The sequence below is a fragment of the Anomaloglossus baeobatrachus genome, chromosome 1, assembly GCF_048569485.1.
Source record: "Anomaloglossus baeobatrachus isolate aAnoBae1 chromosome 1, aAnoBae1.hap1, whole genome shotgun sequence".
NCBI classification, from domain to species: domain Eukaryota; kingdom Metazoa; phylum Chordata; class Amphibia; order Anura; family Aromobatidae; genus Anomaloglossus; species Anomaloglossus baeobatrachus.
In genome coordinates this window covers 628,539,963-628,555,508 of record NC_134353.1, presented here as the reverse complement: position 1 = coordinate 628,555,508, position 15,546 = coordinate 628,539,963, and the positions used below count along the sequence as shown (strand labels likewise).

General features: G+C 48.8%; 1 protein-coding gene across 1 annotated transcript in view; it reads left to right on the top strand.

Annotated features, from left to right (window-relative positions):
• The first annotated feature begins 249 nt into the window (after positions 1-249).
• ROR2 (receptor tyrosine kinase like orphan receptor 2) overlaps positions 250-15,546 on the top strand; it is a 282,624-nt gene continuing 267,327 nt past the window's right edge. The window contains exon 1 of the mRNA XM_075318958.1: positions 250-968. Within this exon, the coding sequence (XP_075175073.1) occupies positions 887-968 (82 nt within the window). The 5' untranslated portion in view covers positions 250-886. The remainder of the gene's footprint in view (positions 969-15,546) is intronic.

Genomic DNA, 15,546 nt, shown 5'->3' with positions numbered 1-15,546 from the left:
CCCGTATGCAGCAGAGCTGCGCAGATGAGGTAATGGGGCTGCAGCTGAGCAGGGCTTGCTGATTGTTGCTGAGCAGGGCTTGCTGATTGTTGCAGGGCTTGCTGATTGTTGCTGAGCAGGGCATGCTGATTGTTGCTGAGCAGGGCATGCTGATTGTTGCTGAGCAGGGCTTGCTGATTGTTGCTGAGCAGGGCTTGCTGATTGTTGCTGAGCAGGGCTTGCTGATTGTTGCTGAGCAGGGCTTGCTGATTGTTGCTGAGCAGGGCTTGCTGATTGTTGCTGAGCAGGGCTTGCTGATCGTTGCAGGGCATGCTGATTGTTGCTGAGCAGGGCATGCTGATTGTTGCAGGGCTTGCTGATTGTTGCTGAGCAGGGCTTGCTGGTTGTTGCAGTGCCGCAGGTCGCTGAGGCGTGCACCTTTGGTCCTGGCCGGCAGATGGCGCTCACACGGGCTGCACCTTAGTGCTGACAGAGGTTCCCTGGCCGTGACGTCACGATGCTGTTGGCAGGGGGTGCAGGGAGGAGAGCCTGCCCACTGCTACCTCCCCTCACTGTGCGGGACTCACAAGGGGCAGCTCTCTGTACAACGACTGCTCCGAAGTTTTTTTTTTTTTCTTCTTAAGTCCATTTTTTTTTGTTCTGTCAATGTCCCGTCTGGAGCTTACAAGGATGGTTCCACTGGGCACCTAAGTGCTGAAGTCGGTGCCACTCTGTGCCTACTGGTGCTCGCTGGGAAGGTAGAAGGTGAGGGAGCAGCAGGCTGACAAAGGGCTGATTGTGCGGAGCTGGAGGACACGCAGCAGGCGGCACAGGGGATGCCCGCCAGACCCTTCCCGTCACCACATTTGCCAACTTCAGCTTTCTAAGGACCCTGGATGCTGTAAGGATGCCCAGGAGTGCGGAGGGGCACGGATCTGCCTTGCTGGGGCTGCTGGCAGTGTGCACTGTGCTGGTCCACCGGGCTGCAGGTAAGAGGACCCCCATCCATGTACTGTATGGTGCAGGGTGCCCCCAGTAATGGGCATAGGGCTTCATAACATCTGGGCACTACAGCTGGATTTTCTGCAGGACCCCTGTGATTAGCTTGGGGGTGGGAAGTGATGGTGGGCTTCAGTTACTGCTTATGGGGGCATTATTAGTCATTCAGTGCACCCTAGGGTGGTCCTGGGGGGAGGACCACTCTACAGGAGGATGCTGGGTGCAGTAGTGCGTTCTACCTGCATCAGATCCATTGTACATCAAATCTTCACTTTGAGTCAATATGGCCAGTAACTTTTCTTGCAATATTTGCTTCCAGTATTGGATCCATAGTAGATGGCTTATCTGACTGCTGCAAACATTTCTGCAACGCTTTATCGCAGCATACCTATAGGGGGCTAGCAAATCTGCTAAATGGCCACTAAAGGGGTAATGGTGGGAGGGTGGTGATACAAGGGAATGTGCGCAATTTGCCAAAAACACCCACTGCCTCTCCGTATGACCTGAGCCCGGTCACCAGTGCCAAGGCTTCCTGGATGTGGGCAGTGGGCAGACTCAGCCCATGGACTAGTTTCAAATGTTAAATTAAGCTGAAAAATTGCATCTGACGGCTAAAGGGAAAGCCATTCCTCAGCCTTGGCGTGAGAAGATCACCTTGGTCCTCTATAAGTTTATAGTGTCTCTAGCCAGAGATGCCCTTTATGTCTGCGGTCGTTTAATGGCTACCTTATTATTATTTATTATTATAGCGCCATTTATTCCATGGCACTTTACAGTGAAAGAGGGTATACGTACAACAATCATTAACAATACAAAACAGACTGGTATAGGAGGAGAGAGGACCCTGCCCGCGAGGGCTCACAGTCTACAGGGAATGGGTGATGGTACAATAGGTGAGGACAGAGTTGGTTGCGCAGTGGTCTACTGGACTGAGGGCTATTGTAGGCTTGTTGGAGAGATGGGTCTTGAGTTTCCTCTTGAAGCTTTCCACGGTAGGGGAGAGTCTGATATGCTGTGGTAGAGCGTTCCAGAGTATGGGGGAGGCACGGGAGAAATCTTGTACGCGATTGTGTGATTATTGTCTCGTTATGTGGATGCCTCATCCATTAATGCTTTGTATTAATGAAATGTCGGACTAATGAGAATGGAATAATTCTTGTAATTGTTATCGCCTTCTGGTTGACTTGAGAGATAACCATACAGACTAGTATATTTGAAGGGGTCATTGGTGGCTTTTAGTGATGAGCGAGCTCTACCATACTCGGGTGTTCAGAAGCAGTAACGGTTAGTGATGAGCGAGCACTACCATGCTCGGTACTCGTAACAGTTGTGATGAGCAAGCTCTATCATACTCGGGTGTTCAGAAAGCGTAACGGTTAGTGATGAGCGAGCACTACTATGCTCTGGTGCTCTGTACTCGTAACGATTAGTGATGGGCAAATACTACCATACTTGCTACTCGTAACGGTTGTGATGAGCAAGCTCTAAGATGCTCGGGTGTTCAGTACTCATAATGATTGAGCACTACCATGCTCGGGTGCTCGGTTCTTGTCACAAGCATTTTAATGCTCAGACGTGCCCGACTCGTGTACAGAGTATAATGGAAGTCAATGGGGGACTAAAACATTTTCCCTATTGTCTTCCATTATACTCAATACACAAGGCAAACCCATCGAAGCGTCCGGCTACTTGTTATGAGTGCCAAGCACGGTACGATACAATACACTTTTTATTGATCCTGATGGAAATTGTGGTATTTCCATAATTGCTCTCCCATTACTGTTATGAGTACCAAGCACCCGAGTTTAGTAGTGGTCGCTCATCACTAATCGTTACAAGTACCGAGCACCCGAGAATAGTAGTGTTCGCTTATCATTAACTGTTACGTGTACCGAGCATGGTCGTGCTCGCTCATCACTAATTCTTTCGAGTACCAAGCATCCGAACATGGTAGTGCTCGCTCATCACTAACTGTTACAAGTATCAAGCACCCGATCATGGTAGTGCTCGCTCATCACTAACTGTTACAAGTATCAAGCACCCGATCATGGTAGTGCTCGCTCATCCCTATTTTTTACGAGTACCAAGCACCCGATCATGGTAGTGCTGACTCATCCCTAATCTTTACGAGTACCAAGCACCCGATCATGGTCGTGCTCGCTCATCACTAACTGTTACGAGTACCGAACATGGGCGTGCTCGCTCATCCCTAATCTTTACGAGTACCAAGCACCCAATCATGATAGTGCTCGCGCTCATCACACCATGTCCTGAACGCTCATCTCTAGTGGCTTTATGACTGGATTGCCTAAGATCTCTCAGAAAGGTCAGAAGTTCTTGGAAAATCCCAGTGCAGATAACCATTGGGAGGTATGTGATCCATGTGTGCTAATCTTATCAGGGCTACAATGAATTAGTGGACAATGTGGGCCAACGCTGTGTACACCACATATACCCTGCTGATCTCTACAGGCAGCAACAATTGAGCACAAATACAAGGCTCTCTCTATTTAACCGCTTTGTTTCAGTGTGGGTCAATCCAGTGTCAATCCATTCAGTAATTTGGGGTGTTTGACTGTTATATTTTTTGTCCTTTCCCCCTGCTGAGCTGAGAATTCATACAGTTCAAAGTGCAGCGGGGATTTGTGATCATAGCTCAGGGGACAGGAGTGATGTTGGAGATTGGAGAGGACATGTTAATCAAATGCATGTTTTGAAAGAACTTTTCTTCTCCTAGTCCTGCTCTAATCCATTTAGCTCTCCCCAGGAGGTGACAGATGCTTGGATTGTGGACTTCCTGTTGCTCAGCTCCAGGGTCCTGTGCTCTGCCTGGCTGCCATTTGTTGTATACCTGCAGGAGGGGGAGGGGGTCTCCTGCCCCTTGTGTGATGTGAGACATTTGATCTGAGTTTTGTGGACACTTTTCTCTTTATCCTTTGTTGATTTATGATGACCCCTTTTGAACGTGCACAGTTTAGTGATCTGTTACTTGTGATGAAAAGTTTAGTGTTTAGGCAATTGTTTCACGGTTCCAAATAGGAATAGACAAAATGTAATAATATCTAATAACTAGTGATGAGCGAGTACTAAAAAGCTCGGGTGCTCGAAGCTCGGGCCGAGCCTCCCAAGATACTCGTGTACTCGGCCCGAGCAACGAGCCCAATGTTATCCTATGGGAGACCCGAGTATTTTTGTGAAATGACCTCCCGGCAGCATGGAGAAACCCTAAAAATGGCACAAAAGTCTCAGAAGAGTGCTCAAATGACATGGCAACAGCATGGAGAAGACCCCTTGAAGCATTTATCACTCAAAAGTCACAGCTGTGAACAATTTTGTCCGCGTTTTACGCCATTTTTACGGACTCACCAGAAAACCTTCCAAAATGACACCAAAATGAATTTTCATGGCGGAAATGTTAAGGGCACATACCCAATAGTGAGATAGAGCTGGTGTATGTTACTTTTTGAGATTAATACATGAAAGATTTTACGTGAAAACATTGTGTGGCACTCCGATGTCCCTGAGAAGAGACGTACATGAAGGCCTCTTGAGTCTAATGTGCCCATTTTGAGGAAGTGAGTCTTTGTAGTATTTTCCTTTGCCAGGGCAGTCCAAAATTGTGAGGTTCACCAATGTCCCTGGATAGAGACGTGCATGATGGCCTGTAAACCTGAAGTGCCCATTGTAAGGAAGTGGGTCTATTTTAGTATAGCCCTTTGCCAGGGCAGCCAAAAATTGGGAGGCTCCACATTGTCCCTGGATAGAGACGTGCATGATGGCCTGTAAACCTGAAGTGCCCATTGTAAGGAAGTGGGTCTATTTCAGTATAGCCCTTTGCCAGGGCAGCCAAAAATTGGGAGGCTCCACATTGTCCCTGGATAGAGACGTGCATGATGGCCTGTAAACCTGAAGTGCCCATTGTAAGGAAGTGGGTCTATTTTAGTATAGCCCTTTGCCAGGGCAGCCAAAAATTGGGAGGCTCCACATTGTCCCTGGATAGAGACGTGCATGATGGCCTGTAAACCTGAAGTGCCCATTGTAAGGAAGTGGGTCTATTTCAGTATAGCCCTTTGCCAGGGCAGCCAAAAATTGGGAGGCTCCACATTGTCCCTGGATAGAGACGTGCATGATGGCCTGTAAACCTGAAGTGCCCATTGTAAGGAAGTGGGTCTATTTCAGTATAGCCCTTTGCCAGGGCAGCCAAAAATTGGGAGGCTCCACATTGTCCCTGGATAGAGACGTGCATGATGGCCTGTAAACCTGAAGTGCCCATTGTAAGGAAGTGGGTCTATTTCAGTATAGCCCTTTGCCAGGGCAGCCAAAAATTGGGAGGCTCCACATTGTCCCTGGATAGAGACGTGCATGATGGCCTGTAAACCTGAAGTGCCCATTGTAAGGAAGTGGGTCTATTTTAGTATAGCCCTTTGCCAGGGCAGCCAAAAATTGGGAGGCTCCACATTGTCCCTGGATAGAGACGTGCATGATGGCCTGTAAACCTGAAGTGCCCATTGTAAGGAAGTGGGTCTATTTCAGTATAGCCCTTTGCCAGGGCAGCCAAAAATTGGGAGGCTCCACATTGTCCCTGGATAGAGACGTGCATGATGGCCTGTAAACCTGAAGTGCCCATTGTAAGGAAGTGGGTCTATTTCAGTATAGCCCTTTGCCAGGGCAGCCAAAAATTGGGAGGCTCCACATTGTCCCTGGATAGAGACGTGCATGATGGCCTGTAAACCTGAAGTGCCCATTGTAAGGAAGTGGGTCTATTTTAGTATAGCCCTTTGCCAGGGCAGCCAAAAATTGGGAGGCTCCACATTGTCCCTGGATAGAGACGTGCATGATGGCCTGTAAACCTGAAGTGCCCATTGTAAGGAAGTGGGTCTATTTTAGTATAGCCCTTTGCCAGGGCAGCCAAAAATTGGGAGGCTCCACATTGTCCCTGGATAGAGACGTGCATGATGGCCTGTAAACCTGAAGTGCCCATTGTAAGGAAGTGGGTCTATTTCAGTATAGCCCTTTGCCAGGGCAGCCAAAAATTGGGAGGCTCCACATTGTCCCTGGATAGAGACGTGCATGATGGCCTGTAAACCTGAAGTGCCCATTGTAAGGAAGTGGGTCTATTTCAGTATAGCCCTTTGCCAGGGCAGCCAAAAATTGGGAGGCTCCACATTGTCCCTGGATAGAGACGTGCATGATGGCCTGTAAACCTGAAGTGCCCATTGTAAGGAAGTGGGTCTATTTCAGTATAGCCCTTTGCCAGGGCAGCCAAAAATTGGGAGGCTCCACATTGTCCCTGGGTAGAGACGTGCATGATGGCCTCAAAACATTAAGTGTCCATTTTAAGGAAGTGGGTCTATTTCAGTATAGCCCTTTGCCAGGGCAGCCAAAAATTGGGAGGCTCCACATTGTCCCTGGATAGAGACGTGCATGATGGCCTGTAAACCTGAAGTGCCCATTGTAAGGAAGTGGGTCTATTTCAGTATAGCCCTTTGCCAGGGCAGCCAAAAATTGGGAGGCTCCACATTGTCCCTGGATAGAGACGTGCATGATGGCCTGTAAACCTGAAGTGCCCATTGTAAGGAAGTGGGTCTATTTCAGTATAGCCCTTTGCCAGGGCAGCCAAAAATTGGGAGGCTCCACATTGTCCCTGGATAGAGACGTGCATGATGGCCTGTAAACCTGAAGTGCCCATTGTAAGGAAGTGGGTCTATTTCAGTATAGCCCTTAGGCAGGGCAGCCAAAAATTGGGAGGCTCCACATTGTCCCTGGGTAGAGACGTGCATGAGGGCCTCAAAACATTAAGTGTCCATTTTAAGGAAGTGGGTCTATTTCAGTATAGCCCTTTGCCAGGGCAGCCAAAAATTGGGAGGCTCCACATTGTCCCTGGATAGAGACGTACATGATGGCCTGTAAACCTGAAGTGCCCATTGTAAGGAAGTGGGTCTATTTCAGTATAGCCCTTTGCCAGGGCAGCCAAAAATTGGGAGGCTCCACGTTGTCCCTGGGTAGAGACGTGCATGAGGGCCTCAAAACATTGTTCCCATTGCAAAGGAGCGGGTCTCCTGTCGTTGTAATGTCCATTCTGCAAAGAATGGGCGAAAAAATTTACCACTGGGGGTATACCTGAAACAAAGACCTAACTATTGTAACGGTCATCATGATGGCGCATGAGGAGAAGGAGGAGCAGTCCAGCGATTATCCAAAGTCGAGAAGTGTACCCATGGGTGAGTGGAGGTACATGGCAAACTTTAAACTCCGCTCTCATTTGCTGGTGGTGTGGTGAAGTCTGGCCCAATCCAACCCTTGTTCATCTTTATCAGAGTCAGCCTGTCAGCATTTTCAGTTGACAGGCGGGTGCGTTTATCTGTAATGATTCCACCTGCGGCACTAAAAACACGCTCTGACAAAACGCTAGCAGCAGGGCAGGCCAGGACTTCCAAGGCGTAGAGAGCCAATTCATGCCACGTGTCCAGCTTGGATACCCAATAATTGTAAGGCACAGAGGAATGTCGGAGTACAGTTGTTCGATCTGCAAGGTACTCCTTCAGCATCTGGGCAAACTTAGGATTTCTTGTGGCACTACCCCGCACCTCAGGGGCTGTGGTACGTGAGGGGCTGAGAAAACTGTCCCACATCTTAAAGACTGTTCCCCTACCTCTGGCGGATTGGACTTGTGCCTCTCTCGGCTGTACGCCTCGGTTGTCCACTGATTCCTGACCTATGCCGCTAGCGTTTTGTGAGGGGAATGCTTTGCCTACTTCCGTGAGTATGGCCTTCCGAAACTGCTGCATTTTGGTTGACCTCTCCTCCACGGGAATAAGAGACAAAAAGTTCTCCTTGTAGCGTGGGTCTAACAGTGTTACCAACCAGTAATGATTGTCGGCCAAGATGTTCTTAACGCGAGGGTCACGAGACAGGCAGCTTACCATAAAGTCAGCCATGTGCGCCAGACTCTTAACAGCCAGGACTTCAGTAGCCTGACCAACAAGATGACTGAACATGCTGTCCTCCTCCTCCTCCTCCTCCTCCTCCTCCTCCTCCTCCTCCTCATCTACCCTGTCCTCTGGCCAGCCACGCTGAATCGAGGATATGACTGGTGTGCATGTCATATCCTCAATTTGGCCGGAGAGTTGCTCCATGTCTTCATCCTCCTCCTCGTCATAGTCCTCCACTGCACGTTGTGATGAGACGAGGCTGGGCTGTGTGTTATCACCCACACCCACTACTGTTTCTTGCTGCAACTCATCGCGCTCCGCCTGCAATGCATCATGTTTGTTTTTCAGCAGGGACCGTTTTAGAAGGCAGAGTAGCGGTATGGTGACGCTAATAATGGCGTCATCACCACTCACCATCTTGGTGGAGTCCTCAAAGTTTTGGAGGATGGTACATAGGTCTGACATCCATCTCCACTCCTCAGGTGTTATGTGTGGAGTTTGACCCATTTCCCGACGGCTTAGGTGATGCAGGTACTCAACAACTGCCCTCTTCTGCTCACATATCCTGACCAACATGTGCAGAGTTGAATTCCAACGCGTGGGGACATCACACACCAGTCTGTGAGCCGGAAGATGCAAACGGCGCTGAAAGCCGGCAAGGCCGGCTGAAGCAGTAGGTGACTTTCGAAAATGTGCAGACAGGCGGCGAACTTTTACCAGCAGATCAGACAGCTCTGGGTATGACTTTATAAACCGCTGAACCACGAGGTTGAGCACATGGGCCACGCATGGAACATGTGTCAGCTGGCCTCGCCTCAAAGCCGCCACCAGGTTCCGGCCATTGTCACAAACGACCTTTCCTGGCTTTAGGTTCAGAGGTGTGAGCCAGTGATCTGCCTGCTGTTTCAGAGCTGTCCACAGCTCTTCTGCATTGTGGGGTTTGTCACCTATGCAGATTAGCTTCAGCACAGCCTGTTGCCGCTTCGCCGAGGCAGTGCTGCAGTGCTTCCAGCTTGTGACTGGTGTGGAGGGCACAGTGGATGAGGATGCGCAGGAGGAGGAGGAGGCTGAAGAGCATGACATTCCGGAGCTGTAGAGTGTGGGTGAAACACTGACTGAGGTAGGGCCTGCAAACCTTGGTGTGGGAAGGACGTGTTCCGTCCCTCGCTCAGACTGGGTCCCAGCTTCCACAATATTAACCCAGTGTGCCGTCAACGAGATGTAGCGGCCTTGCCCACAAGCACTTGTCCACGTGTCTGTGGTTAGGTGGACCTTGGGTGAAACAGCGTTGTTCAGGGCACGTGTGATGTTTTGTGACACGTGGTTATGCAACGCGGGGACGGCACACCGGGAGAAATAGTGGCGGCTGGGGACCGAGTAACGTGGGACAGCTGCCGCCATCAGGTCACGGAATGCTTCTGTCTCCACCAGCCTAAAAGGCAACATTTCCAGCGCAAGCAGTCGCGAAATGTTAGCATTTAGAACTGTGGCATGTGGGGTGTTGGCAGTGTATTTGCGCCTGCGTTCAAAGGTTTGCTGAATGGATAACTGAACGCTGCGCTGGGACAAGGACGTGCTTGATGATGGTGTTCTTTCTGCGTAGGCAACTGCAGGTGCAGGAGTGGAGGAGGCTTGTTCGCAGGCAGCATGGACAGAGGATTGGCTCGCATGCACAACCAGCGAAGACGTAGCAGTGACATCAGCAAGCACTGCTCCTCGACTCTGTTGTACTTCCCACAAAGTCGGGTGCTTGGCTGACATGTGCCTGATCATGCTGGTGGTGGTCAGGCTGCTAGTTTTGGTACCCCTGCTGATGCTGGCACGGCAGGTGTTGCAAATGGCCTTTTTTGAATCATCTGGATCCAACTTAAAAAACTGCCAGACTCGTGAAGACCTAACATTTGTACAGGCACCTTGTGTCGTCGTGTTGTTCCGGGGAACGGTTGCCTGACTTCTGCCTGGGGCCACCACCCTGCTTCTTACTGCCTGTTGTGATGCTACGCCTCCCTCCCCCTGTGCACTGCTGTCCTCGCTCTGCATATCCTCCTGCCAGGTTGGGTCAGTTACTGGATCATCCACCACGTCGTCTTCCTCTTCCGCACCCTGCTCCTCCTCCTGACTTGCTGACAATTGTGTCTCATCATCGTCCACCACTTGTTGAGACACGTTGCCAACTTCGTGAGAACGTGGCTGCTCAAATATTTGGCCATCTGTACAGACGATCTCCTCATGACCCACTTCAATATGAGCTGGCGAGAGGCCAGAATGTGTGAATGGAAACGTGAACAGCTCTTCCGAGTGTCCAAGTGTGGGATCATTAATGTCCGAGGAGGACGTGTACTCAGCCTGGTGGTAGGAAGGAGGATCAGGTTCAGAAATGTGCGGTGCAGTATCACGGCTACTGACACTTGACCGTGTGGAAGACAGAGTGTTTGTGGTGGTGCCAATCTGACTGGAAGCATTATCCGCTATCCAACTAACAACCTGTTGACACTGGTCTTGGTTCAAGAGCGGTGTACTGCTGCGGTCCCCAAGAATTTGGGACAGGACGTGCGAGCGACTAGATGTGGCCCTTTGTTGTGGCGAAATTAGAGCTTGCCCACGACCTCGGCCTCTGCCTGCACCACCATCACGTCCACTTCCTTGTTCCTTGCCAATGCCCTTGCGCATTTTGCAATGCTGTGCACTGCTGACGTGTATATTCACTACTTGTGCGTTATATCAAAGTTTCTGGAAATTGCACACAAGTGCACCTGTACGCTGCCACCGACAGGCACACACGTGCGGTTTTTAAATGCAAGCACGGACGCACTAAGAACCTAACACAGGTTTTAGGAGCAAAAATTAAGAACTCTGACACTATCAGCCACTGCTGACTGACGTGTATTATACACTACACTTGTGCGTTATATAATAGTTTGGTAAAAACGCACACCAGTGCACCTGTACGCTGCCACCAACAGGCACACACGTGCGGTTTTAAAAACCAAGCACGGACGCAATAATAACCTAACACAGGTTTTAGGAGCAAAAATTAAGAACTCTGACACTATCAGCCACTGCTGACTGACGTGTATTATACACTACACTTGTGCGTTATATAATAGTTTGGTAAAAACGCACACCAGTGCACCTGTACGCTGCCACCAACAGGCACACACGTGCGGTTTTAAAAACCAAGCACGGACGCACTAAGAACCTAACACAGGTTTTAGGAGCAAAAATTAAGAACTCTGACACTATCAGCCACTGCTGACTGACGTGTATTATACACTACACTTGTGCGTTATATAATAGTTTGGTAAACGCACACCAGTGCACCTGTACGCTGCCACCAACAGGCACACACGTGCGGTTTTAAAAACCAAGCACGGACGCAATAATAACCTAACACAGGTTTTAGGAGCAAAAATTAAGAACTCTGACACTATCAGCCACTGCTGACTGACGTGTATTATACACTACACTTGTGCGTTATATAATAGTTTGGTAAACGCACACCAGTGCACCTGTACGCTGCCACCAACAGGCACACACGTGCGGTTTTAAAAACCAAGCACGGACGCAATAATAACCTAACAGGTTTTTTTGGGGAGCGACAATTACAGTACAGACAAGTCAGACACTATCTGGACTGTTTTACACTGTGTACACCAGCCCCAGATATGAAGGCTGGTATACGGTCACCACTACCCTGCCTGCCTGCCTGCCTGTATACTGCTACAATAGTCCTGACAAGGACTCTTTTGGTCACTAGCCTGTATTCAGACCTGGCTATACCCTGCCTGTATATAGCAACAATAGTCCTGAGAAGGACTCTGCTACTGTACGCCGACCTGGCTATACCCTGCCTGCCTGTATACAACTAGAATAGTCCTGAGAAGGACTTTTGGTCACACTGTTTGCAGCCCTGCAACTGAAAAAGCTATAAAGGGCCGCAAAGCTTTCCCTGAATCAGCGACACTCTCCCTACACTCACTGTCAGAATAGCCGTGAGCAGAGCACAGCGCGCCGGCCTATATAAAGGCTCGGTGACGCTGTGCAGGCCGGCCAATCACTGCAATTCCACAACTAACAGGGCTGTGGCATTGCAGTGGTCTGCCAGCCAATCCCTGCATGAGGGCTGGCTCTCAAAAGAGCGCCAACATGCAGAAATGAAGACCACGAGTAAAGCACGAGTATCGCGAGATTACTCGGTCCCCGCCGAGCAGCCCGAGTACAGTGATACTCGTGCGAGTACCGAGTAGTGACAAGCATGCTCGCTCATCACTACTAATAACATTTACAAAGAAACCTTGAAGAACATTTATTACTTACTTTCAACAGAGCTATAGTCAGATTGTCATCACTAAACTCCTTTATATCCCAATAGGAGGCCATGGTCTTTGCTTGCTGTATGATTGACCGTTTGGACCATCGCCATTGGTTGTGCTGCTCAATCTTTGGCCTCTCCCAGGAGCGCACGGGCATTAAAGCTGGACAGATTATGTGGATTGATATGCCTGGCTTTCCTAGCAAAGCGCTTGTAAGCGCTGCACTACTTTCCTAGTTTACCCACCAATGCTGATAGACCGCAGAGGTGGCCGACTTTTCCACGCAGTTTGACCAATTTAAGAAGATGGACTGATTTCTGACTGTAAACAAGTGCTGAGTCACTATACCTTTTACAGGCTATTTGTTTAATGTGGACCGTGGCCAGATAAGGGTGTTACAAAGTTTCCTGGACCGTCAGAAGGAACTCAGGTAAAGATGTCAGACACTTATTACTGTAGCTCTCCTCACACAATGCCCACAAAGTGTTGACATCTTTACCTGAGAATAAGTCAGGGAGCTCCTTCTGACGGCTCAGGAAACTTTATAACTCTTAAGGGGGCTTTACACGCTACGATATCGTTAATGTTTATCGTCTGGGTCACGTTGTTAGTGATGGTGACGCACATCCGGCGTCATTAATGATATCGCAGCGTGTGACACTTACCTGCGACCTTAAGCGACCTCAAAAATGGTGAAAATCGTTCACCATGGAGAGGTCGTCCCAAAACCAAAAATCGGTAATGGTTGATTATCGATGTTGTTCGTCGCTCCTGCGGCACCACACATCGCTATATGTGACACCACAGGAGCGAGGAACGTCTCCTTACCTGCCACCGGCCGCAATGCGGAAGGGAGGAGGTGGGCGGGATGTTACGTCCCGCTCATCTCCGCCCCTCCGCTTTGATTGGCCGGCCGCTTATAGACGTCGCGGTGACATCGCTGTGATGCCGAACGTCACTCCCCCTTGAGGGAGGGATTGTTCGGCAGTCACAGCGACGACGCCGACCAGGTAAGTACGGGTGACACTACCGTAGCGATAATGTTCGCTACGGCAGCGAACACACGATATCGCACAAACGACGGGGGCGGGTGCTTACACACTGGATATCGCTAGCAATTGCTAGCGATATCGTAGCGTGTAAAGCCCGCTTTAGGCTATGTTCACACAGGGCATCTTTTGTTGCGTTTTGGAGGTCACAAAGATGCACCAAAATACATGCATTTCCTTCTCCCAGTAAAGTATATTAGATTTCTATTTTGCTGTCCACACTGGGCATCTTTTTGTCTGCATCTTGGCTGCGTTTTTCAAAATGCAGCATGGCAATTATTTTTGCGTTTTTCCAGTATTTTTGAGCCCTTCCAGTCAATAGATTTGACTTAGAAAATGCATTGGGCCACATGTGGCATAAATGCATGCATTTTTGCCGTGGGTGCTTTTTTTTGAAGCGCTGCATCCTAAGATGCACTGTGTGAACATAGTCTTATCTGTCTTATCCTGGGCTCCTCTCAGCTGATTTATGGCCATGGTGTACATTGACATTGAATGTGCAGGAAAACAAAACAACTGTAAAAACTGGTGCAAAATTTGTCATGAAATCCAACTGTTCCTCAGCATTTTATTATGTATAGTATATACAGGGCCATATTGCACAGATTGAGCTCTTGGCAGTGTTCAGGAAAATGGCGCCGGCGACTGATCACGCTCAGATTGCTCAGTTACACAGGCGCCATTTTGCTGAAGCCCACTGCTAGGATGGCGCCAGAGTAAAATTAAAATAAGGATGAAGGAAAAACATCCAGAGGCAGCCGAGGGGCCGGAAAAGAGCTGAAGACCCTACCCTTAATCCCTACCCACAGGCCCGGCCTGATGCTCGAAGATCTGAATAGAAGAAGCCTTCAAACACATATCAAAGAAAATGTACGAAACAAATTTTTTTCACCTGAGGTATCATTTTATTCAGTATGGCAGCGCCAATATGGCTGTGTCTGTACTTTACTTATTAAATGGCTGCTGACAGGTTCTCTTTAAGTTAAAGGGAACCTGTCACCACTTTTTTGGCCTATAAGCTGCGGCCACCACCACAGGGCTCTTATATACAGCATTCTAACATGCTGTATATAAGAGCCCAGGCTGCTGTGAGAACATAAAAAACACTTTATAATACTTACCTTACGGTCGTGCTGCGGTGGAGTCGGGTCATATGGGCGTCTCCTTTCTCCGGTGCCGGCGCCGCCTCTTTCGCCCATCTTCGTCCTCTTTCTGCAGCCTGTGTGCATGACGCGTCTACGTCATACACACTCGCCGGTCCTGCACAGGCGCACTACAATACTTTGATCTGCCCTGCTCAGGACCTGAATGCCGCCGAGTGTGGATGACGTCAGATGCGTCATGCACCACGGCTTCAGAAGAAGGAGGACAAAGATGTCCGAAAGAGGTGACGCCGGCACCAGACAACGGAGACTCCTCCGTGACCCAATTGAACCGCAGCGTGACTATTAGGTAAGTATTATAAAGTGTTTTTTATGTTCTCACAGCGGCCTGTGCTCTTATATACAGCATGTTAGAATGCTGTATATAAGAGCCCTGTGGTGGTGGCCACAGCTTATAGCCAAAAATTGGTGACAGGTTCCCTTTCAAAACAATTGCACCTAAAGGTGGCCAATCTCTTTAAGCTGTGTTCACAGTCTTCTGATTTAACCCTGTTTTATGTATAATCACATTTGTTCTTTTTTGTTAATTTATATAGAGCCTATTGCTAGGTATATACTGGTGATCAGCTTCAAGGTCAAACAGCTGCCATTGTTACAATCCAAGTAACCATATTCCATTGTTACAATCCAGGTAACCATATTCCATTGTTACAATCCAGGGTTACCATGTTCCATTGTTATAATCCGGGGTACTAGGAGCCATGAATGCTGCTTACGGGCACATCACAAGGAGCGTCTGGGCATCTAGCTGCCCTATATTTCCTATATCATTGTCAGCAGCTCTAGAGTATTTTTTTTCTTTAGTTGACTTCCACATTGTATATTCAGAAGATAAGTGATTTTAAAGTTGGATATCAATAATGTCCCATGCACTGACAGAAGTTGTTCTTCGTTTCCTGTGTCTCTTCTTCATGAGAGAATGTCCTTGGGTTTAGACACCATGATGTTCTTTTGTTCCATTTATTTTAGGTGACCTCACTTTGAAGATATTTATGACTTTACTTTCAGGATAACATCACTCCGGAGATATTTACCTCCATGTGCGAGTTCATGCACAGAGGAAAGAGATCCATCACTTTTTTACAGTTCCATTCATCTAGAGCTTGTGACT